General features: G+C 48.5%; 1 protein-coding gene across 2 annotated transcripts in view; it reads left to right on the top strand.

The window, feature by feature from the left end:
• The first annotated feature begins 227 nt into the window (after positions 1-227).
• The window catches only part of LOC122390781, a 46,760-nt gene continuing 22,334 nt past the window's right edge, over positions 228-24,653 (top strand). Inside the window, exons 1-3 of one of the 2 annotated variants that reach the window (XM_043384055.1) lie at positions 228-338; positions 6,038-6,922; positions 17,567-17,755. In XM_043384055.1, coding sequence (XP_043239990.1) covers positions 6,676-6,922; positions 17,567-17,755 — 436 coding nt within the window. In that variant the 5' untranslated portion in view covers positions 228-338; positions 6,038-6,675. Of the gene's footprint in view, positions 339-6,037; positions 6,923-17,566; positions 17,756-24,653 lie in introns of those variants that run through there. The other variant, XM_043384062.1, reaches the window with a different exon arrangement.

Here is a 24,653-nt window from a genome sequence, read left to right as displayed (position 1 = left end):
CTCATTCCACTGAAAGCAACGAGGTGGTCATGGCCCATGTCACTGAGCCACCCTCAGTTGCCCCCCCCCCCCCCCGCCCTCCCGCCCCCGGCCGTCCGGACTCGTTTGCCGCTGTGCGAGCTGTCCCAGACGTCGGCAGCCGAGCCGACAAGTTTTCCGTAAGATAAACTGGCGGGAGGCGGCGCCGCGCAGCTCACCACGCCGTCCCGTCGACGGCGACGGTCCAGTGTCGGCCGTGGCGTCGACGGCGACGATCCAGTGTCGGCCGTGCCGGCGACGGCGACGGAATCGACGGAGCCGGCGGAGTGGGCGGCGGAGGCTGGTGGCAAGGTCACGCAGTAAGTCAGTGAGAGGGTAAAAGCTGGACGAGTGCATACAGCTCTCAGCCTCATGTAAAACTGTGGTATATTTCATTTGTGGTATACTGTGGTACTGATATTTCAGGAGGTTTGCAAACGGCCGGCTTTGCCGGCCGTTTGCAAACGGACTGGGTTTTCATATGGTCTGTAACACATATACTGAAGGCTCACCTAGCAGTACGTATACATGATAATAACCTTCAGTGGTGCCTTCCGGTCAACCAGAGTAGACATGGATGGATTACCAACCACGTCAGTGACTGATAAAATACATTTGATGCACCTATTCACAAAGGTAACTAATATCGTCACAAACTGGATGGTAATATTAGGCTACAATGTGTAAATATTGCTTGCTGCTAAAAGTCCCATGAACCCATGGCCGATTCAGCAGTGTTTCTTAGGTCGAACGTTTGATACACTTTAGGCAGATGGCGGTAAGTCTTTTCGGATACATCATCACCTGTTTTAAGGGCCTTGGCATCACAATCATTAGCTGTATTTGGCATACGTTGAGGTTTGACGAGGTGGGTGTTATCGGGATTCTGAGACATTGGTTTACACAATCGTCACTACCGTTAACCAGTGTTCGCCACGGGCCGCAAAATCCCAGTCCAGCCCAGCCCAGGCCCATGGGTTCACAGCCCGGCCCAGCCCGAGCCCATTCATGTCAAAGCCCAGCCCGGCCCAGCCCGTCAAAAATGAGTGGATTAAAATTACTGACATCACATAGGTATCCAAAGGTAGCAAAGAAACAATCTTTTGCGAGCAGCATGCACAATGTACATTTCATGTGTACTTTATTTTCTCGTTTTTGGGTCTTGCACAGTAATAAGCTATCTATAGTTTTTGTCTCAGTTGCGAACCACTGACTCCACTTAACAGTTCAAGTTTTTGGCCCAGCCCATCCACAGCCCATCGATCCTTCATATATGAGGGCCCAGCCCAGCCCGTAGCCCAGCCCAGCCCATGGCCCATTGGGCTGGCCCGGCCCATGGCGAACACTGCCGTTAACAATATGAAATGTTTTCATGAAAAATGTGCTTAGCCCATAAGTAAAACTATAGTTACGATAGATTCGGTTGCAACGTTTTTAAACCTCCAACCATGTTAAGCTGCAGGTAGGGGTACTTTTCATATAACTTAAATTGTATTTTTCTGTATTTCTCGTTTCATGCCAAATTTCTTTCAAAACCTTTCAAAATTTTGAAAACCCCTTATCCATGTTATTCATCGTTAAATTCCACATCACCCTTAGCAAAAATTGATAGGAAATATCAAACGTTTTTCATTTTACAGTGATTTTACTAAACCACTACCTTACTGTCTCAAATAGCCCCACTTTATGGTATCCGATTCATCTCTTATACCAAGCAAACAAATGACTATTTTCTGGAGGACTTGCACCAAAGAAAAGGTGCTGAGCAATAAATGATGTCAGGTGGCAATGATCATTGTGTCCATTTATGCTTAGCAACATCGAAAGATACGATTTTCTAGGGGATTTGTTTGAAGCTGCTCAGAAAAGAAAACTTTTCAAAACGAGCCTCCATATTTTATTGGTCATAAAAACAATCACCGACTTTGATAAATCAGAAGTCAGTCTCCGTCTCGTCATTCAATGTGACCCTTGTGCTTTAATAAGGCTGAGATCATAAATCAGACACGGCTTACAACAGCTACGACGTCCAGCAGCTGGTGACGTCACCATCTTACGTAGCAGTGACGTCATCAACGTGTCATTTGATTGTGTGACGACGGACCGGGGTGGGCGGTGCTCGCTGATCTAGCGCGCGCACTCAACGGTCGGCAGCTCCACTCAAAACGGCGTCAACAGATGCTCAACACCCGCCGCTCTCATTTCCACCAAATGACTGCGCTGTGGAGAATGCCGGAAGAATCTTGGATGGCCATATCAGAGCTATATTTCAGCGTCAGCTCGAGCGGCGCGCTCGACTGAGATGGTGCCATTGTGTGTGGTAGTAGGGTCGTTGGGCTGCGAAACCACTACGCTGTCCCCGCGGGGATCCTGCACATGCGGAGAATCGATTCGCAGGGCGCCACGCTATGGAAGCTGCCTCGGGGAGGCGCAGCCGCATTTGAGTCGGAGTCATTAATTCATAAAGATAAATACGTTTCTAATCCCGCCTCGGGCCACCCTGTCGGCGTTATTTCGCGTCGCTTCCGGCGGGACGACGGGAGTAGTCGGATTGACGAAAGGTTCGTGCCAGAACGACCTCGGCCGACGACCGCCAGTGGGAACTTCCGCGGGACTGCGGTCCAACTTTGGCCACTGTCACCGTCCGACTCACAACTTCCGAAATCGGGGGTCGTCGCGTTCGACAGCCGCGGGACGCCGAGTCGTCGGCAGCGACAGAGCGGGAGGCGGCGGGGCGCGGTAGGCCGGCCGATGAAAAAGGCGACAGCTGCTTGTTTATGGCTGCGTGGGGTCGACGCCCACTGGCTGGAGTGTCACAGGAGAGGGTTTGGGTGAAAAACAGCTACAAAAACAGGCTTTTGTTGAAATATTTAGGGCTCCGAGGGCCAAAGGTTTACAAAAGTCCCTGCAAAATTCACACAATGCGGTAAATTATTGTTATTTCTAGTTTTGCCGTTGACACGCATCATCACATTTATTGTTGATGATTGTGCCAAGAGTTCATTTTCCGGTTTCTTGCACCCGACTTTCCTCTATTTTCCGCCGGTTCTCCTGAGCTCCACTGTGCGCTACCAGCGGACTCCAACTGATCCACCGTGCGTCATCAGCCGCCGCTCTCTGATCCCCAGCGGTCATCACCCAGATTGGCTTCGTCTCTGCGCCATGGGTGCCGCCTGCCTCCGTACGACCGGGCGTCGAGCCGAGGTCCGACCGGCGACCACAGTCTTCTGAGAACGCTCAGCGGGAAATACAACACGCCCGGAGCGGCGCGCCGTGCGCCGTTTGCAAATGGCCACAATGCGTGCCCGACCGGCGGGCTAGGGAGGGACGTGACGCATTTGTTTAGCGTGGTGAGATCGTAACAGGCTTCGAAAGAACGTCGCTATGATTTAGCGTCCAATATCTCAACGGATAAGAGAAAATGGAGAATGACTGTCGCTATAGAGTCTTGCTGTCGCTTATAAGTTATAGAAATTGGGCTCATTTACAGGGATTAGAACTGCGGCTTACACAATTTCAAACCAAGGACGGTCGGTGTCATCCCGTCAAAAAGGCTGGACCAGAGTCGCTGCCAGGGTCCTTGCAAGCTTGCGAGCCAGACTAGGCCTGCATGAGTTTTTATTGTTATCATGAAGACATAATTCATCTTTTTTGTCATTTCTTTTGTATTAAATAATACTTTGTTCGAGATAACTAGCAACTGGTTGTAGCATCCACATCACGAATATCGAAAAAGCACCAGGGAACTAAATGACAAACAAAATCACCACTCTGACCCGGGCGGGCGGGCCCGTCGCGCTGACCCAGGCGCCGTGCTCTGGGTGGTCGGCGGTCGCGTCAGGTCGCCTATTTCGGCTCCGCCCGGCCTCCTCCCATTGTTGATGTCAGCCGCACATTCGAGTGACGCTCTGTTTGGAGGCTCCCGGATCATGCGGGCGTTTACTTTCAGAAATTTTTAGACTTTATCGCGGCTTCGGTGCCAAATGTCGCTAGGCTGTTGTTGACGAGCGTAATATTTGGGCGCACTTGACCTGTTGAAGTTATGTTTATCAATATCATCCGTTCTAAAATTTCCCTTAAAAGCTTATCGCACATGGCCAAAGCACCTACTTTGACATAAACATTTACAGTGATGTGTTTATGATCTCAAAAGGAAATGGGGATCGTATGTGATGGCTTTCAATGAACGGAAGTCATAATGCTCCTTTTATTCTCTGGATATTTTCGACATTTTCGGTATACGACATTCGACAGTTATGACACGGAATAAGTTATAAATAGAGCTGATTTTAAAATATACAGATAGGCATGCTACACAATGAATATCGAATAAATTAACATCCTTAGAGCTTGATTTAGCCCGACTCTGACCTTACATTTGAGGCTAGTTAACCCGCGCCCTGGTGGGGTCTGTTTATAACGCGACCTGGTGGGGGGGGGGGGGCTATTTTTTGCCCCCCCTCGTATCTCCAAAACTACTGGACGGATCCGCAAAATTTAAACGGCGTTCGAAAGGCCTGTCAAATTTGTCGACGGAAACCAAATTTCATTGACCTCGGGGTCACCGATGACGTCACAGGTCAGGTCAAAGATGAAATGTTTCACCGTTCACGGGTCTTCTAGGGAATGCGCTATAACACCGAGGAAAACGCATTTTGTCGAGAATCAGCGATAGGGCGTCAGTTGCCTAGTAGATATGTTGCTATTAGAGGTCACTGACAATACCAGGTCAGGTCACAGGTCAGGTCACCAAGGGTCACAGGTCAGGTCACATGAACCCAACTTTACTAATGTTGTGTGATGCATGTTTTATGGCCAATTTTTCATTTCCAACTCAATGGTGTTGGTTATAAGACTATCAGGTACGGCTTAGGTCACTTTCTGGTGAAGGTCAGGTCAAGGTCAGGTCAAGGTCAGGCCAAAAAAGGTCAAATTTTAAAGTTGATAGTTTTGCATAAAATGGGTATTGATTCGATGCAGCTCGTCACGGGGAGTCTAATGGTGGTCTTTGTTTTGCGCTACGGGGTCTATAATTGCTAAAAATTGAGTTTGAAAATTTGACGTCATCAATTTTGAACAGTTTTTTCGCTATAACTTCGCCAAAAAAAGAGGTATCAATCTCAAATTTGGTATGTAGATGGAAAGCGGTAAGGACTATCACATATATTCCGGTTTTTGCGAAAATCAAAAAACTTTTTGGATTTTCCGACTATTATATCCAAAAAATCTATTTTTTGATTTTTTGGGGTCAAAATCCAAAAATTTCAAAAATCCGAGATGACAGTTTTGTAGCCCTGTCAATTCTACAGCTTTTATGTCTTTATCATTTTTCTGTATTTGCAAAGCTATAGGCCTGACAGCTCTTCCCGCAAAACCCTTTTTTGGGTCGAAAACGGCAGAACATGACGTCACTCTGACGTCATTTCCGGCCAACCTATCATAGCCTTTGGAAAAATTTTTGGTCACAATGTGTAAAATTGATGTCCGGGAGGGTACTGAAAGTTTGGTGACGATCAGCGCAGCGGTTCTGGAGATATATCGAAAAGTCTGGAGGGGGGGGGGGCAAAAAATAGCCCCCCCCCCACCAGGTCGCGGGTTAAGGTATAGATGCATTGATGCAAACTTATTTATACTGTTTACTAAGACTTTTCACCCAGATTAAACATAGATACTGGATGTCTCCGTTCCTTTCTTGAAAATAAAAGGAAATCAACAGGTCCTCAGGCAATATATAGGACTTGATAACGATCATATTAGGTAAACATTTATGATCTCTCCACTGTCCATTTGCCCCTCCCCCCCCAAAAAAATGCTAGCTTTAGTTTTTTTTTAGTAAGCTGCAGCTCTCTTGTTAGGCAGGCCCCATTCCATTACCGTTTCATTTTCCACTAACATCGAGGTTTTGACAGTAGCTCGTCCTTAGCTAGATACTTTTCCAACTCTCTCCGAGTGCTTATCAGCGGCTCGGCTCTCGTGGCTCCGACCGGTTTCATTAGCTGTCTCTCCCGTTGGTTCTCAGGCTGTCGACGAGTGGATCACCCGGACGGCTCTCCCCGGTAAGCAGCGCCGCGGCACCCTCCCACTGGACGGCACGGGCTGAGTGTCGGACGCCGAGTGCCACTCAGACTGTCGAGTGTCGGACTCGGCGGATGATTCCGAGAGTGTCAGGGTGTCAACTTAAGCCGACTACGGCGCCGAGGACTGCCCACAGAGCGAGCGGCAATCTCAGCTCGGTAATCCGCGGTCCAAAATAGTTTCACCGCTGACCCCGACGCGTGGTCACTGGGTAGTCTCCTGAAGCACCGCAAGAGGCCAGCTGAGGACCTCTATGGTGGAAGATCAGCCATCCCTGTTGGCTAAGGAGGAGTGCGTTTGGAAATCGCCTTTGCAGTGACTGACACGAAAGGCGAACCGGTAAACTATGCAGCAAACCGGAAAGTCGTGAAGCATCGTTGGGAATGCGTGCTACGATCGTGATGAGTGAATTTGAACTGGCTAGGGACGTTCGAAGTTGACCCGTGTCTGAGTTTTTGGACTGGTGTGTAGTCAATTGCCAGTGGCAGACCACCGACCACGAACTGCATACTCCCGATTCCCGATACCACTGCAGTGTCTTCGGCAGTGTCTCCAGTGCCGTTTCCCACCAGCCGCGTCGCCATGGTAAAGCGGAACAAGAAGTGCTACCGGCTGCGCTACTACATCAAGGTGTTCTTCACGCACCTGTTCTCGCACGTGGGTCTGTGCGGCCTGGTGGTGGGCTATTCGGTGGTCGGCGCGTTCCTGTTCGAGTCGCTGGAAGGCCAGCCTGCGGAGCCGACCGAGCGGCCGACGCTGCCCCGCGACAAGCGCCGCGAGATCGACGACTTCCGCGCCAGGTGTCTGGAGGAGCTGTGGGCAATAAACAGTGAGTACACGCCGAGAGAGCAGCGCGCGGGCTGGGAATGTAACGGTATTTAGACCGCTAATGTAGCCTGCGGCTGCGCGCATGCAACACATCCCTTTAGGTTGCTGAGAAACCATACTAGCCTGATTGAGGTAAATTTGTTTATCGGTGTTTCAAAATGTTTGACACTAGCACAAATATTTCACTTCACCGTATTTGTGTACATTTGAAGCGCAGAGATTTAGAAAACAAAGCTTATTTTCATGTTTGTTCGTCTTTGTAACATGCTAAACAAAATAAAACAGCGGGAACGCCAATAAACACTGCATCAACAAGCCTCCTATATAGATGTAACGCAATAAAATAGCGGCCTGGGGTCACGACCTTGACCGGCGTGAAGCCAATATCGTCAAGTTGGGCGGCCAGTCGCCGCGGGGCTGTGGCTCGTACCCCACCAGAACCCCGACGCCAAATGTCACCATCTTTATGAGACGTCAAGACATGAACTTCATCGTCGCTCGATAACCCGAAATAGACCCCTCCTAAATATTCCGGGCGTTCGACACGTCACTAAAACTGACTAACATGTGTAGCTGCTTTTTAATGAGGTTTTAATCGTAAATATAAATAACATTTACATCACTTCTTGGTGTAAACTTCTTGGTGTAACTGTTGACCAGACGTTAACATGGAATCAACACATCTCATCAGTTGTGCGCCGTTGCTACAGCATATTGATTTCGCTTTACAGATTCAGGCGTAACTTCACTACCGAGGCCCTGCTTACTATTATCAAAGCTCATATCTTCCATCAAATTATCTACTGCTTACCAGTTTGGGGCGGAGCTGCCGACAAAGAACTTAAGCGACTGCAAAAAATGATTAAAGGGACACTCCCACCTTAACATTAGTTTTGAGTTGAGATAGCCAAATTGGTGGCCATGGCCTGCAAATACCGGTTTGGGCACTCACAACATCGACAAATGCTTTAATTCGGAGATATGGAATTTCAAACTTGCAGTTTTCGGATTCTAAGGGGCTAGTGCATTGGTATGCCCCCTTAGAATTTGTGACGTCAGCGGAGATCTAACGATTTTTAAATCTTTTACTAAAACGTTTGGTAGCACGCGGTGGTATATGCTGCTTTGCGCGCAACAAATGCCGCACTTTCAAATAAAGTCGCTAGGAACAGCGGAGATCCCAAAAAGTAAACAAAAGTAAAAGTCTAATATCTTAAAAACCGGTGAATATTTTTCGATGAAATTTGGTAGATATTCGTTTTCGCTCTTTCTGAACCGAGCGACATCACTTTCGTGCCAATTCATTAACTTTTTTGAAGGTGGGAGGGTCCCTTTAACTTTGCGGCTCGTTTGGTGACCGGTTCGAAGCGCCGTGATCACATCACACCAGTTCTTAAGTCGCTCCACTGGTCACGGATTGGCGAGCTGGTGGAGGAGCGTGATCGACTGAAGGTGCACCGCGCAATCTGCGATCCCCATGCACCAATCGTGGTACAAGATATGTTCAAACGTCGATGTGATGTGGCGACTCGTGACACGCGCCTGACAGATACAGAGCAGGTGCACCTACCGAAAGTGCGGCTTATTGCCACTCAAAAACACTTCATGTACAGGGCTGGCTCGGCATGGAACCGGCTGCCCCGAGAGATCCAAGGCACGTCCAGCATATTTGCTTTTAAGCGGGCGATCAGGCCACCACGAAATGTATAGTTTGATGCTGAAGTGGTCTAAGGTGTTGCCTTGGTCCTGTTTTTCTTTTTCTCCTCCTTAGTGAACTCGAACGCGGCTCGAGGAAAGTGCATGTGCATTGTGCATAGTGGTTCCCTGATCATGTGCCATCCTGAAATAACTATGCCTGCATGGAAGGATGTGCAACAAATAAATAAATAAAATAAATAAAGAAATCAAAAATAACATTTTCATTCTCGAGAACGAATAAAACTTTTTCTTTCGTGCAATGCTCTCGTAAAATTTATTAGTTTCTTTTAGGTAAAAAAAGCCAAGCGTGGCGGGGAAAAAGTGGCTGATGGCCACCAATGTCTGTGACATCTATCGCTTTCCATCCGGCTCTCGTTCACCGGCCGTGTCCTCTGCCGGCCGTTCCGCGCCGTCCTGGCGCCTGTGATGTATGTAGCCAATAGGGCAACGCTGGGGGCCGCAGCCGGTGCCGGTCGGCGGCGGATTTAGGATATCGCCGAGCCCTCCAGTGCCGGAGAGCTCTGATGGCCCCGCCACACATCGCCTCCTGTAGCCCTTCCTAGAGCCGCCACTTCGCAGCCTACCCCTGTCCCACGCCAGCCGTTACTTCACAGACTACCCCTGTCCCCCGCCAGCCGTCACCGTTCACCCGCCAGCCTCCCCCATTTACCGCCCCTCCCATCCACTCCCAGCTATACCGCCTGCACCCATCACCATCATCCAGGGCCGCCGACAGTCCACATCCCATGACCCGCCCTGACAACAATCCCCTCCCCGTCCGATCCCATCCCATCCCCCTGCACCCCAGCCGGAGCCGGCTCCGCCTCTGCCGCCGCTCGGAGCTCGGGACCCGGCACCAAGTTGGCCGCGCTGCCGCCGGCCGCCCCCCGGGACCACTAGATCGCGGCCGCCGCCGCCCAGCCCCGCTGGATCCACACCAGACAGTGTCAGACAAAGTGACGTGAAAGTGAAGTGAAATTGGACGGCTGTTCATTTGCATGGCTTGGTTATGCGCTTAAGTGTGGTTGGCAGCATTATGGGTCACTGTATGGGCCACCAAGATGTCTGTTGGGTGGAAAAGATACATTTGTTACAAGAACGGAATAGCTGAAATAGGCAGGTATAACCTGCGTATGAACCTTAGTTATTGTTAACTGTTTGTGACAGCAGTTCATTCGCATAGGCTGATTGACTGCTTATCGGAATTAGATCTTTATACTATGTAAGCAGTACAATATATTGTTGTACCCTTACATATAGGTATGTCATATAAAAACGTTTTCTGTCTAGCACCTCTTCATCGTATCATTTACTGGTTGATAGGAGGTGCGGCCGAATATAATGTAAGTCAAGAAAGGGAGGACCCATCTTTTACAGCATTGACTGAGTTAGCAGGCGTTCTAGCATATCATCGATCGATAACACATTGTTGCAGCATCCAATTTAACTATTTTCCTCGTTGCTGTTGCTCGGCGACAGGCATGGTAAAGTAGTGTGTTGGCTGCCAGTAGCTGATAACTTCCGCCACGTCCTCCGATTTGCATATAATATTCAGGAAGAATGGTAATGCCTCCGGGTCTAGTTAGGTTATTAATGTTCCCATTTTAATATCCGGACAACAGAAACGATGGCAAAGTAAACTGATTGGTTCTGTAAACCGTTCCGATTGTCTGTGCATTACCATTGACAATGTCAATGTCTAGAACAGTTAGATGATGCATTCAGCAATAGAAGCAGAGGAGAGCTTTGAACGGCACACAGAAAGTTTTTTTTATTAATTCATGGCGTTACCCGCTGAATGGCTGGATTATCCATCTATCAGTGCTAAAATTCACGTGCTCAGAGATATGCTGCGCGTGTAAGTAGCTCATTCAGGCCTGCTGCTCATTCAGCTCATCGGCCCATGCTGTGATATTTCAGTGTTCATTGATAATATGCCTTTACGGTCGTGGTCCACCTGTGGTCAATTGTCACTTTATACCCTCATTTGATTTACAAAGCATTTGTATGAAAGTTTAACCTGACTAGCTATGAGTGCTCCAACACTGACCGAGTCGCCGCCGCGATGTCGAGCTCGACAGCAGAGCTCGGACCGATAAGGGAGCGGTTCTCCGCGGCGGACGTCCGGCTGCGATCGAGCTGTCGCGCTCGATTACACCCGGTCACATTATGCGCAGGGACCATTTAGTGATCCGGGGGACGGACACCGGTGGCCGAGTTATGGGCGGCGCCATACATCAGGGTCGGGACGCGGCCCGTCAGCCGCACGGGCCGGCGGTAACGGGGTCATGTCAGCGGCCCGGAGCGCTGGACAGCCCATTGGATATGCACCGGATGATGGAGCGACTCCCAGCGAGGAAGGGTGAGCCCGCAGAGGACTGGGAGAAAATGAAGAAGGCGGGTCTGTTGTCGGTGTCGTATATGGGACACGAGAGGTGGAGTGCGGGCTGCTTTGATCCACCCAGTACTGCGGAGCTCCTTGGCTCCTGACATTTGGTGGCGTTGCAGTAGCGTTATCGGCGACAACTGTCACGTCAAATGTCAGATAACGTCTCCAAATTGGGCGCTCCACTCTGGCATTGTCATGTGGGACACATTAATTCGCTCTCGCTAGATTTCTGGATTTTCAAGGGTGAAGGGAGCTGCTAAAATGCAGGATAATTATTAAAATGCTGAACTAACCCAAAATTAAGTAGGTATGGCACACGTCAGTTGTCGATCACAATTAGAATAGATTTATGTACTTTCACAACTGATCAGGCTGTAGCCGTAAGATGGTTTTAATCCCTTTATGACGAAGTAATACTGAGAGATAATCTATTTTGATGTCGGCGGCAAGACTGTTAGCATTATGTAAATACCGTCTGGGTGTGATCTGTTACAGCTCTACATATGCCAATGTATGTCCTCTTTTTCGAAATAGCATGCTAAACAGATGATCAAACTTTCTATGAGTTATCTGTGCATTTATACAGACCAACACACACCGACATATACAGGGTGTCTCATAAGTTCGTTCTCACATTATATTTGCATGTGAAACAGAGTACATTGCGTCTTGATATATTTGTGACCCCTCAATGTGCTCCCCATTTAATAGGCAAACACATGAACACATGCTGCGGCATGCCAACCGGCATGTTTGGCTGCATAGCAGGCTTAAAGTTAATCCAGACTGACTTGACATGCGTCGTGAGCTCCTCGAGGCTGGAACAGCGCTACGCTTCGACGAGCCTAATTTTCAGCAAAACCAACAAATTTTTATGAAATTTTGATCTGATGAGGTGCCTGGCATGTGGTCTTGCCACAAACGCCTGTCACAGTCTCCTTGCACCGCTTTTAAGCTTTGCTTGACCTGTGCACTGATGCACTGTCTTGCCTGAAGATGGGCCTACGACCTCTCGGATGCCATTTTTTCCTCTATAAATGTGTTCATACTCGCGGTTCGAGTTAAGCTTGAGGGTTGAAACTCCTCCTAGATGTTCTTGGAAAAGCATTATGCTTCCCAAAGCTGTTTCTGGGACACCATTCGCAACCTGGTCAGCGTCTGGACGCCTATAACCCCACAATACCGTGACCTTGGCCTTTCGCATAGGAACATAACGGGACGAAATGGAGGCCTCCTCCTTCGCCCTTATGGGGTTGTTTTCGGGTTTGGACGGGTGTTTCATCTCGAACGTGGACTAGTTAGTCCAGATGACCTGGTTGATGTCCTCAGCCCCTTAGTTTTTTTAGCCTCAGGCATAACGAAACTCATGTTTGGCCATTTTAAGACGTTTTTGACTGTTTTGAGCCCTCCGGTAAGCAAAGCTTAAGTCACCTTGAGTTATGTACCCCGAAAGAACACTCTTAGACAGCTGGTAATCCATCCTGAAAAGTCTGTTTACCAACTTTCTAACCCTTTGACCTTTTTGATGGCCACTTTGGCGCCACACAGTTTTGGCCACATGGCTCACTCCTGAGAGCTGACAAAAAAAGAGGATAAACTTGCAATGATTGACTCCCGACAAATCATCGGTGTCACTTGCTGACTGTGCGTCCAGTTAGCGATGGACATTGTCTACAGACTGGTAGGCCTCAATCACCCTCAATCGTCGCGAATGGTCACGTGCTGACTAAATACCGAGACGTACCCGTATTGGAGACCTCTATGTTGCGGCGTTAGCCGTCTGTGTAGGAAACGGGTTCTCTAGCAAAAACTATTTTGTCTACAGAAATTAGTTACTATGGAGCATATTTCTACCAGCCATGGCAACCACGTCAGCCCAGTAACGAACCAATTTCAGCGTGCCTTTAAGCAAGAGAGCCTAAAAACGTAAAATTTAGGTGAGAACGAACTTATGGGACACCCTGTACATACATAAACTTCATAATTACATATTATATTGATTTCTCATGCCATGGAAATGCTCGTCCCACACTTTTCCGATGTTGCCATCAGCCTGCAACTCACAACGACATGGTGACTATCTATGCAAATAGAAATACAAGGTGAAGAAAGATAAGCGACTTATGGTGGTCGATGCATTACGTGATCAAACTCGCTAACTAAACAGAAGCATTGCGCAAAGGCGCTGTGAATGTGGTCCCATTGGATTAACTTGTCTGCAGAATTAGTAGCCACATCGTTATATGGCTTGGTGCATGTATATCTCCCTGAGCATTATTAGCCACTGCATGTTCCCCAAGATGCCTGGAGGCCGCGCTTCACGAGATTCATTGGCGCATTTGTCAGCCCACACGAAATGCATATGCTAATTTTGGACACAAATAGTGAAACGCCCAGTCATGAAATGTATTGCCAATAGCAATATCATAATTCTTGGAGTCCTCTATCGAATATTTATATATGTATGATGTTGATATCAATGAAAACATTCATCCGAGGCACGTGCAGACAGCATAAGAGATAGTGCGGCCCCTTCATAAAACAGCAAACGAAAGGGTTTTCTATGCCGTTTGATGGAATAAGTTAGCTTAGTCAGGAGGCCGATTTGATCTGTTTGAGGAAACCATAACTATTCCAAAGTCATCCACAATCAACACATCCAACATTGCCATGTCGTCGTGAATCTGAAACTTACACAAAACGACCCCAGTCTGTCAAAATGCACAGTCGGGCTGCTGGAGACTGATAATTCATTCTTCACTGTCAATGAATGAGTTATCTGCCACATTTCAGCATCATCGACAATCAAACTCAACGGCATCGGATGTCGGTGTCGGAATTCATTACCCACGTAGTTTTGATATTTGTGGCCGTTTTCATCTACCAGTCACTTTCAGCAGCCCCTTATACGTCACTCCGATCACACAGTACCACTCTATCGACAGCCATATCTCATATCCTTCCGCCCGTCTAAGCTGCCTTAATTTTCAGTTCCACATTTCTTTTACATTGTTTCTCTCTCTCTCTCTCTCTCTCTCGCTCTCTCTCTCGCTCTCTCTCTCGCTCTCTCTCTCTCTTTCTCTCTCTCTCTCTCTCTCTCTCTCTCTCTTCTCTCTCTCTCTTTTTCTCTCTCTCTATTTCTCTCTCTCTCTCTCTCCCTCTCTCTCTCTCTCTCTCTCTCTCTCTCTCTCTCTCTCTCTCTCTCTCTCTCTCTCCGTATCGCAGTCTTTTCTCTTCTTGCACCTCTCTGGCTCTCTCCTTCGTTGCCTTCTTCATTCACCTACCCCTTCTTCATTCTGCCAATCACCTTCCTCTTGCTCCCAGGCTCATTTCAGTTTGTATTTAAATTGAAAGTTGAGTGTACGCATTTCTTTGTCGGATTGTGTGCGGACTTTGTGACGGCGCCGAGCGACGGTTGGTGGTAGCCGACACACCCTCGGGGCATAAACATTTGTCAGTGGGCGTCCAATATGGCAGCGCTGCAGCGTCCGCCGATGTCGGCGGCAATCAGAGCGAAACCGACTCAGCTGACAGCTGACTGCGGATTGCAGAGACAACAGGCGTGGAAGAGAGGGAGAGGGAGAGAGAGGGAGAGAGAGAGAGAGAGAGAGAGAGAGAGAGAGAGAGAGAGAGAGAGAGGAAGGGAGAGAGAGAGAGAGAAAGAGAGAAAGAGAAGGAGAGAGATATGCATAGACAATGAGAAGGGCAACAACCTTTAGGTATGTGACTGAATTGACTGAAGGTCAATAAACACAATTGAAAATGTGTAGGCATGAATATACCAATGTTAAAAATGACCTGTTTTGTGTTTCAGCTATCAAGTAAAAGTTTTCTTTTCTTTTCGCCTTAGGGTTGGTCAATTATGGTTGAAACATCATAATGATTAAATGGAATAAAAAGAATCAGTTTGCTTTAAAAATGGGCCTTCTATCGATTAAATATCGGACCATCTCCTAAACAACTACCTTTTGTGTCCTATACTTTTTCGGTCACTCCTGAACAGCTATCACAAGTGCTGATGTATTAGCCGTCGATGTGGTTTTCAAGACTCCATTTGAGGCTCAATTTTTCATCACTTATCTACTTCACCGATCACCTTCGGAATCATGTGCTCAACAATTTGTCACAGCATTTCTAAGCAATCATATAAGCACTAAGCAACCGAGCGCCTGACGACCAGACTGTGCCGCAATACCACCGAGCGCCTGATAATTAGACTGTGCCGCAATGCCACCGAGCGCCTGACGACCAGACTGTGCCGCAATACCACCGAGCGCCTGATAATTAGACTGTGCCGCAATACCGCTGAGCGCCTGACGACCAGACTGTGCCGCAATACCACCGAGCGCCTGATAATTAGACTGTGCCGCAATGCCGCCAAGCGCCCAGTCAGTTTCCACGCCACTTCACCATCCTTTGACCTAATACTTTGGTGCGGAATAGCTGACGAGCCGCTTATTTAGATCATTTCCGTCTCCAGCAAATATTAATGCTTATTGTATGAGACGCAAGATAGGCATCAAAAGTTGAGACTTCCGTGACTGGCTTTTAGCTACTGAAAGTGGCAGTGGATGAAAGCTACCCTGATATGGAAATAGCCAAAACATGAAAATACAATACCGATATTGTCTCAAAGATCAATACGAGTATATGTCACTAACTTTGACACCTCAAATAATGATGGTATGGTGCCTATGATGGTAATGATGGTAATAATGATGGTAAGGTTTCAAATCAACATTTCATATTCGGTCTCTCATGTGAACCTGGCTTACTTCTCAACGACAAATATAATTTTAATATTTGTACTTCACAGAGACGTGACCGGAAGGTATACGGCTCTACGCAGTTTTTTCCAACTCCGTCATCCTCTGCCAAAAAGCCTCACAGATGTGAGTCCGACAAGCCCTACCATGAGACGGTTGAGTATAATCTCATAGCCATCAGTCATCTGGCTGGATGGGACAGCGCCGGCGTGTGATGGCCTTACGAGGGCCATCAACGGCACAGCCTGATCAGAAAGCGCTCCCCAGCGCCGCGACTCGATGGCTCTGTGTCCAAGTCACCCCATCATAGACCATGGTTCGGGAGCTTTGGAGCGACGGAAAAACGGCCGCCGCAATGCCGAGCGGCATCATGAAATGTCCCAACGATTAGATTGATTTTGCAAGAGTTATTTTGTGTTTTTTTTTCGCGGCAAGATCATCTGTGGATTAGGTGTGAAAATTGTTAACATTATAAGAGCTAAATTTTGCCAAGTGAATGTATATGCATTGCGAAAGGTGTCTCGAATCAGCTTATGTCATTTGGCAGTGGCACAGCCCATAGAATATTTGATTGGCGTCACTAAAGCAGTCGCTGAGTGTTGGGGCCATTATGATATGGTGTCGCTAACGTTCTGGAGCCAGTTACTGTTTGGAACATCCTAGCTGTCCCGTCTGAGCCTCTGCAAAGAAACACATGTATAAAAGCGTGCGGTAGAATGACCACAGTTGGAGAAAGGCTCGCATGTTTTGGACTTTCTCTGTTGGAAAACTGATAACGATAAGTGACCCAATATAAAAAGTAAAATAGTAATTATGCGACGCAAATCATAACATTCTTACCGTATTTCAAATGGTTACTTTTTTCGAAAATAGACCAGAGAATATCTGCAATGCGGCAAACATCTATGTAAGAGAGCAGGTGCTAAGTTAGCGTAGTGTTTTGCCTTCATCATAGATAAACCATATTATATTTTCCCTTTGATTTATAAAACATGATTAACGACAGCGTTGGCTGCCCGCAATATCCATAATGGTCCCGTGATAAATGGCGATGAGATTTCCCGCAGAATATGTGCATACATCAGATAATTCCATGGTCTGTGCCACGCTGGCAAGAGGCGAACTAATTTCTCTCATATACCTCAGATTCTGTCGCAGCCTCTTTTTCCTAGATCCTACGCTAATCTCGCGATTTCATCATATGTACATAGCATAAAGGCAATACTTATCACATGTAAAACCATTGGCTCTGCAAATAATTTCCTGAATATTGAGACCAAATAATTTTTAAGCTCTTCCTCACGCAAAGTCCTTGTTCGACGATCTGTCAACATTCCATTTGCTTTGTTGCAGGGTGAGTTACCTTTTGGTCAAATAAGACCATTGCAGAGCCATAGGATGAGATGGCAAGGGGAGATATTGGAATGGAAGCAGGGAGATGGGTTGAGATTACAAGAGAGGCATTGAGCCACAAACTTCAGCCGGCTGGTGCGACCCTGGACACCGGGGTGTTGGTGGCTCTGTGATGTCATTCGCAACAGGTTCCGCTTAGCGTGGCACCGGGGCCCAAAGCCAGCAATTCACCCATTGGGACAATAGTTCTATAAAAAAAAATCATAGCTTTTCAGGTACATTCGCTAACGCTAAACAGCTAGAAATATTAAAAAGATGTTTGACGATAACTCTTTATGGTAGGTGGACTCGAGCCACAGTTACGATTTCCAGCCCTAGTCGGCTGTCTATGTCCGGCTGCCCACTGTGCCGACCGTGCTGCCATCTGTGTGTCCGGCAGTGAACCAGTCGATCCTGCCCGTGCTGCGGAAGCCCAACTGGACCGAGCTGACGCTGCCGAAGCTGCAGCAGCTCGAGGAGAGCATCATCGGCGTGGTGACGTCGCAGCGCTCCACCGGGCGCGTGGAGGTGGTGGAGTGGTCCTTCAGCTCGGCACTGCTCTACTCTGTCACCGTTATCACTACCATCGGTGGGTCGCTGTGTGCGCTCTGCATACGTTTACATATCTAACTTGCATAGGTGGGTGGGGTACCGCTAGGAGGGTAGGAGTAGTTGCTATAAATAGTATCCTCAGGCGTCATCATCTGCTTGACCTATTTGCATCTCATGCTTCCTCTCCCGAGCTGGTGGTCCCCCCCCCCCCTCCGGACAACTTGGTGGCGAGGGCCGGTCCTTGTCGGACTACACCCTCTCCGGGGTGACCGTTGGAGCGGCAGGGCGGGCTGTCCCATCGGGATTCGAGACGTTCTCTTCCAGCCGCGACAGTCGCTGCCGCCGCGGCGCACCTTATAGGTGGTCTGCACAGTATAATGCCTACATACATCTATCCTATTATCTGACATCTCCGCAGTGACCCTTTTAGGCTGAAGGAGCTTGTTTCCAACAAGATAAGCAAAACAAACTAGGTGGAGGGTGAAAGCACCACTTTTGGTATAAATTAATTGGCAGGAAACCAATACTTTGATGTAAAATACACAATACATGCATCACATCAAATACCTGCAAAAGACTTTTCGTTTACCAAAATAAGACAACCTTTCCAAAATTAGTTTTGGGGTTTTGTGTTAATAACAACTTTGTTACCATTCAAATATTATCATTTTTAGTTGTAACAAATTTGAAAAAATAACTCTTTGCAGAGATTGAAAGCGTAAAACAAATAGAGAGCCTGGTAAGTCTTATGACATCATTAGAATCTGTTCTAATTTTGTTCAAAGTTTCCTCCTTATCATGTTACGTCATCCCTGTGACGTCATACTTACGATAGGGCCTGGGGAGTGGGGAATTCCACCCGGGGCCCTGTTTCACCGGTGATAGCAGCACGCTGCTATTCCATTTCGCGAGCTGACGTCACACTTCTGGTAGTGTTGGAGGAATAGGCTTGTTGACGTCTCCATGGAAACCCAATTTGACACGTGTAAAGCAGCGTGCTGCTGATGCAAGGATTCGCTTTTTCACCGCTTCACGCTGACAGATGGTAACGAAGTTATTTTACCTACCTCGACCTCGTCGTAATAACGTACTCGTTTGTTTTATGCCCTGGGTCAGCACCATCAAAATCTGACTCGAGTGCAGGCCCCGTCATACACGACAAAATAAATAAAATCACACCTTTAACGAACCAGACCATCTATCGGAAACTTAGTGATTTGAAGACTACCGTAGAAGTTGTTTAAAACGTTACATAATATTGCAAGGGATTTCATAAGAGAAGAACAAGAACACTGCAGCAATAGGATGATATAGTTAGATGCGCACCTGTATTAGTATTTCCAGCTAAGACAGGAACATGTTTTCGTCAGTGCAAAATTTTACTGCCGCGAATGTTTGCAGAACTTTAACATAGACGTTAAAGTCAACAACTATTTCCAACTCTCCCGCCGCTTGGGCCGAGTCGTGTAGTATCTATGCGCCGCCCGGCGAGCGCCGTCATCTGTTTGTTGACGCGCGCTATTTATGAGAGACATTTGCGGTAACGAGGACATTTCTGAGGCTCGTGACCGTACAACACTCGCCATCTACGCTGCCGGGCAGTGTCCTTAGACCGTCCACCGTCCTTCAAAACTGACCATATTTGTCTACAGATACAGTGGAGTCACAAGTGGTTCCTAGAGGGGCGCCGCGCATGAAAAGTTTGAAGGATTCTGGCTTAATTAAACTAGCCAACCCGCTGAAAACAACGTAAAAGTTGTTAATTATGTGTGACGTTTCATAGCAGTGTTGGTGTTAAAATGTTTAAAAGCTTAATGCGTGCTTGACATAGGTGTAGGAACGGGGGGGACGGGGGGGCCGGTGGCCCCCCCACTTTTCATAGTGGGGGGCCAGTAATGTTAACTGGCCCCCCCCACTTTTTGCCGAACATTAATGTTTTTGTAGGTACCACCCCAAAGAACAAACTTGACGGTTCTCCGGCCTGCCCTTCCATGACGATTTCCATTTGTGCTTCATCGTTATTGAGTGCAATTTTCCTCCACCCAATGAAAGGAAATTTTGCTAGAAGCAATAAGTGGCAGCTTAGGGGCAGCGCGCGCTGCAAAGAGAGACAATACTGGCGCAGCAGAATGCGTAAACGGCGTAAACTAACAACTTATGTTAGGCGGCCTTGCATTAGTTGATCGGTTACTGGCATAGGCGTAGGAACAGGGGGGCAAGGGGCCATGGTCCCCCACTTTCGAATGGGGGCCAGCAACGTTAACTGCCCCCCCCCCCCCTCCCACACACACACACACACCTTTTGCTGACTTTTCACTTCTCACGTTTCACGCTCGCTCGTAATAAAAAAGTTTTTGGATGCTTCTGGAATTCGCATGGGTGCCAACCAGTGGCGAATCCAAGGTAGGGTCACATGGGTCATGCCCCCTTGGGGTCCGGGGGCACTACAGGCCTACCAGGGGCACCACCGACCTATCACGGGCACCACAGACCTGACAGGGGCACCACCGGCCTGTCAGGAGCACCATCGGCCTAGCAAGAGCATCACAGGTCTGCCAGGGGCACAACAGACCTTTTAGGGGCACCACAGGTCTTCCAGGGGCACCAAAGGCCTTCCAGGGACACCACCGGCCTCGCAGGGGCACCTTGGGCCTGTCAAGGGCACCACGGACCTGTCAGGGGCACCTCAGGCTTGTCAGGGCCCAGGGGCACCACAGTCCCTTCAGGAGCACCACAGGCCTGTCAGGGGCACCAGAAGCCTAGCAGGGGCACCACAGGTCTGCCAGGGGCACCACAGACCTGCCAGGGGCACCACAGGCTTGCCAGGGGCACCCACTGGCCTCGCACGGGCACCCTGGGACTGTCAGGGGCATCACGTGCCTGTCGGGGACACTTCAGGCTTGTCAGGAGCACCACAGTCCTTTCAGGGCCCAGGGGCACCAGCGGCCTAGCAGGGGCACCACGGCCTCGCAGGGGCACTACCGGCCTCGCAGAGGCACCATGGGCCTGTCGCTGGCACTTCAGGCTCGTAAGAAGCACCACAGTCCTTCCAGGGGCACCACAAACCTGCCAGGGGCACCTGCGGCCTAGCAGGGGCACCACAGGCCCGCCAGGGGCACCACAGGCCTGCCAGCGCAAAAAAATGAAAATAGGGCACCACCAAAATTAAGTGGCCGAAATCAGTTGAGGTTTTAATTTTGGGTACCTATAGGTAGGGGCACAACTTCGATTCATGACCCTCCCCTTGGAGTTCTCCTGGATCCGCTCCTGGTGCCAACGCGGCTGCGGAGGCCAGGGGGACGCGTCCATGAGATTTAAATCTGGACGGGAGTCTCCCTGAGATTTTGGTCGATTTTTTTTCTTGTCCCTTTTTTTTAAACCGATTTGAGCATGCTTGCGAAAATAAAGTGGCCGAAATCCGAGGAGAAAATGGATTTTGGGGGTAGGTGAGGTTTTGTGCCTCTGGGAGCCTGGCCCCCCCACTTTCGAAAACGTTCCTACACCTATGGGCTTGAGATTAAACAAAGCGCTCTGTTGCCGATCCGCCGACATAATTGCCTGCCCGGCGTCTCTTCGCAGTGTTGTGAGAGGTGAGGGATGCTCTTTCTTTGTAGACGTCAATTAGTGGTGTAACGAAGTTAATGCTGGCACTGAATAACGCACCTCAGCGAGAGAAGCCAGTCTGGCTATATTCAGCGGCCCGACATGTTAGTACCTATCTAACCGGCGTTTGAAGCGAATTTTCGAACCTTATTTTAAACAGCAACGTCACGGCTTTTGTTCTCATGCAGATGATAAAAGCTCTCCGTACCGTAGCTTCTATAGATCGTTTCTAAACTGTTACATTTACAGATCACTAACGATAAATTAACTATATTACGAGCATTACCACTCGAACTGTACAGACAGATTACAAGCACTCCTTACCCAGACGTGTATCATTACAACGCTGATTCACCATTAATTATGTTTTCTTATTTCCCAGACTTTTATTTAACTTTTGGGTTTCAAGCCTTTCCTGATCTACCTGACCTATCTTATCTCTTATCTGCCAGCTCCATGGCGTTATTTTGCGAAGCTTTGGTTCAATGAGCGGCAATCGCGAAAGAGGTCTTAAGCAGGGCTGCGGAGTCGATGGATTTTCAGCGAATCCGACTCCGACTCCGACTCCGGCTTTCAAAAACCAGCTCCGACTCCGACTCCGACTCCGGCCAGAATTGTCGACTCCGACCGACTCCAACTCCCGACTCCGACTCCGCAGACCTGGCAGGGCTGCGGAGTCGACGGATTTTCGGTGACTCCGACTCCGACTCCGGCTCGGGTTTCTAAAATCGACTCCGACTCCGACTCCGACTCCAGTCACAACTGTCGACTCCGACCTACTCCGACTCCGACTCCGACTCCGACTCCGCAGCCCTGGTCTTAAGCACAAAGTCTCAGACGATAGACCTTTAAGAATGGAAGGGCGGACGGTTCAGGCGAAGGAAAACTCGATCAGACCCTCGCTTCGCCACCCTTCTCTCCGAGCGCCAGCTGGCTTCTTTCCGCACCACTCCGCCAATTTTACGGACCGCTTCCAGCTTTCAGGGCGGTCCGCGTGCGCCCGGGCTCGGCCCACTTATCTGCCTCGCGCTGCGAGTATGTGCTCGTGAACGCGGCTCTGTCCGGCGCCCGAGCAGCGGTAGCTGTTTATCTGTCGCGACCGAAATCAGAGCTGACCTTTGACCTGGCTGTGCCAGATCAAACAGGTCCGGATTAATTTCGGCTTCATTTATTCTAGCCGGGCGCCACAGCGCGACAAACGTCGGTAAATATTGGCCCTGCGGCTATTTGTGTGGCACCGGGTCGCCTTTCGGCGTGCGCATTACCACGCTGATGACGTGCCGAGCGCGCCCCCAGCACCGCCACTGTCCGAGACCGGTGACGTCATCACACACATGACGTCATCGGCCATCAGCTGTCCTGGAGGGAAGGGCTGCTGAAGGAAAGGTGCTTAAATGTAAATTCGGGACAACAATTTGCTCCTGTTTAGAATGAAACGGCGTTTTATGCTGTCGGCTTATGATGATAACGTCTGCCCAAGACAGAATGCTGGCGCTTGCCTTTGATGTTCGATGAAATCCTTGGGTATTAAGCTCATCGTTAAAAACAGCTGCTAACGCTTATTTTCATTGTAGTTAGATGTTATCAAGTAGAGTTCACTTAAAAGCGAAATTATCAACATCAACCAAAAGGCACGATCTTAAAGGCTTGAATCTTAACCCTCGCCCTGGCAGTGCATTTCTCATAACGCGGCCTGGCAGGGGGGGGGGGGGGGCGGGGGAGGGGGGTCGCATCGCAATTGGATCCTATGGCACCTAGAAACACCAAATTTGGTGGGTCGGTGGCCCCCTCCCCGGAGTTCTCGCTCCTGTGCAAATTCGGTTGCTCTAGGTCAATATTTAGGGGTTTAGGAATTAGGGGGGTACCTATAAATGTAAAAATTTGGCTAAAACAGGTCAAAATGTTTTCGCTTATAACTTTTGATCTAATTAAGGTAGAGCAAAAACAAAAGCACTAGTGAACTGAGCAAGTCAAGGCGCATCAAATGATATACTTTGTTGCTTGCTTAAGTGTACTTGAAAAGTTAGCACTATTTAAGTAAAACTTAAGTCTTAAGAATGGTCGAAATGCTTCATGTTGCATATCATTCGACTCGGTTGTTCAAGAGGAACAAAATGATACCATTTTGAAAGCCTTATCTTTATTATGTGACATGTTATTTGCATAAACGTCATTTGACCTCAGGTGACCTCATTTGACCTGACCTTTGGATAAGTACACCAAGCAAAGAAAGTGACATAATGTTAAGTACTGTGGTATCAAAGCACAAAGTGATAGAATGAAGCGTATTTTCCGAATTGGAGTCATTTGAATATTTTCCTATAGGAAATCAGATGGAATAGTAACCTTTTGCTCATAACTTAAGTAAGCTAAAAACAAATCCAAAATATATTTTTGGTCTCAAAATGATAAATGATTCGGTCAAATGATAAAAGATTGACCATTCAATCTTTTTCTATAGGCTTAACATTACGACGTAATGACCTCTAACTAACCTAAGGTCAGTGACATAAAAATATGAACTATATGTAATACAAATCGGCGAACTTAGCACATCCTGAAAGTTTGAAGGAAATCAGTCCAAACTCCAAGGTTCTGTGAGTTGGACAGGTGCACAAAGAAAATTGAAATTTGACCATGACCTTGTACTGGTTTTTCTGACCTGGTGACCTGACCCAAGGTCACCCGGACCTGAAATTTTCAGGTCATATGTAAAAAGACTGCCCCATAGGCTGTGCCAAACTTGGCGGCACTGCGCGCCGCCGTTTTCACGCTATCTTTGGAAAACCGTAGGGGAGTCGCATCGACCCCCTGCCAGGGCGAGGGTTAACAGATTAGGTAGGTAGTGTGCGTCGTAATGTGATGCGAGAAAGTGCCTAATCCAAACTGACAGGAATTTCTCTGGCTGGATAATGTTGGCATCAAAACTAACTAAAATGAGTACCTACCATAATAGGAGTCTGCGGGCCTTTGCTCCTCACCACCTCCTATATTCCGCTCCCGGCCGGGGGGCTAAGCATAGTGTCCTATCGCCCATCTCAGGTTAAATGACGGACCTTCTGGGACTGCTGTTTTAGAGACTGCCCTAAACGGAGGCTGAGCATCTCCCATTTCCCAACCGGGCACCGGGACTGCCGCGCAAGCTGACGCAGCAAGCACGGCAGTGTGAGGGGCTCGCTGACACGTTAATGGTCTAGCTCACTGACGACCAGACAGAGCTACCGCTGCTGCTGAGTCGCAACAGGCCGCCTTCTAACAAGACTGGGTGAACAGAATGTCGACCTTCTCATGTGCCAAAATGCTGTGATTCTTCGTCCGGGCCTGCATAAAAG

This window comes from Amphibalanus amphitrite, unplaced genomic scaffold, assembly GCF_019059575.1.
Source record: "Amphibalanus amphitrite isolate SeventyFive unplaced genomic scaffold, NRLGWU_Aamphi_draft 000021F_arrow, whole genome shotgun sequence".
Lineage (NCBI taxonomy): Eukaryota > Metazoa > Arthropoda > Thecostraca > Balanomorpha > Balanidae > Amphibalanus > Amphibalanus amphitrite.
Note: the sequence above shows the minus strand (reverse complement) of the source record. Positions and strands in the feature narration are given on the sequence as shown.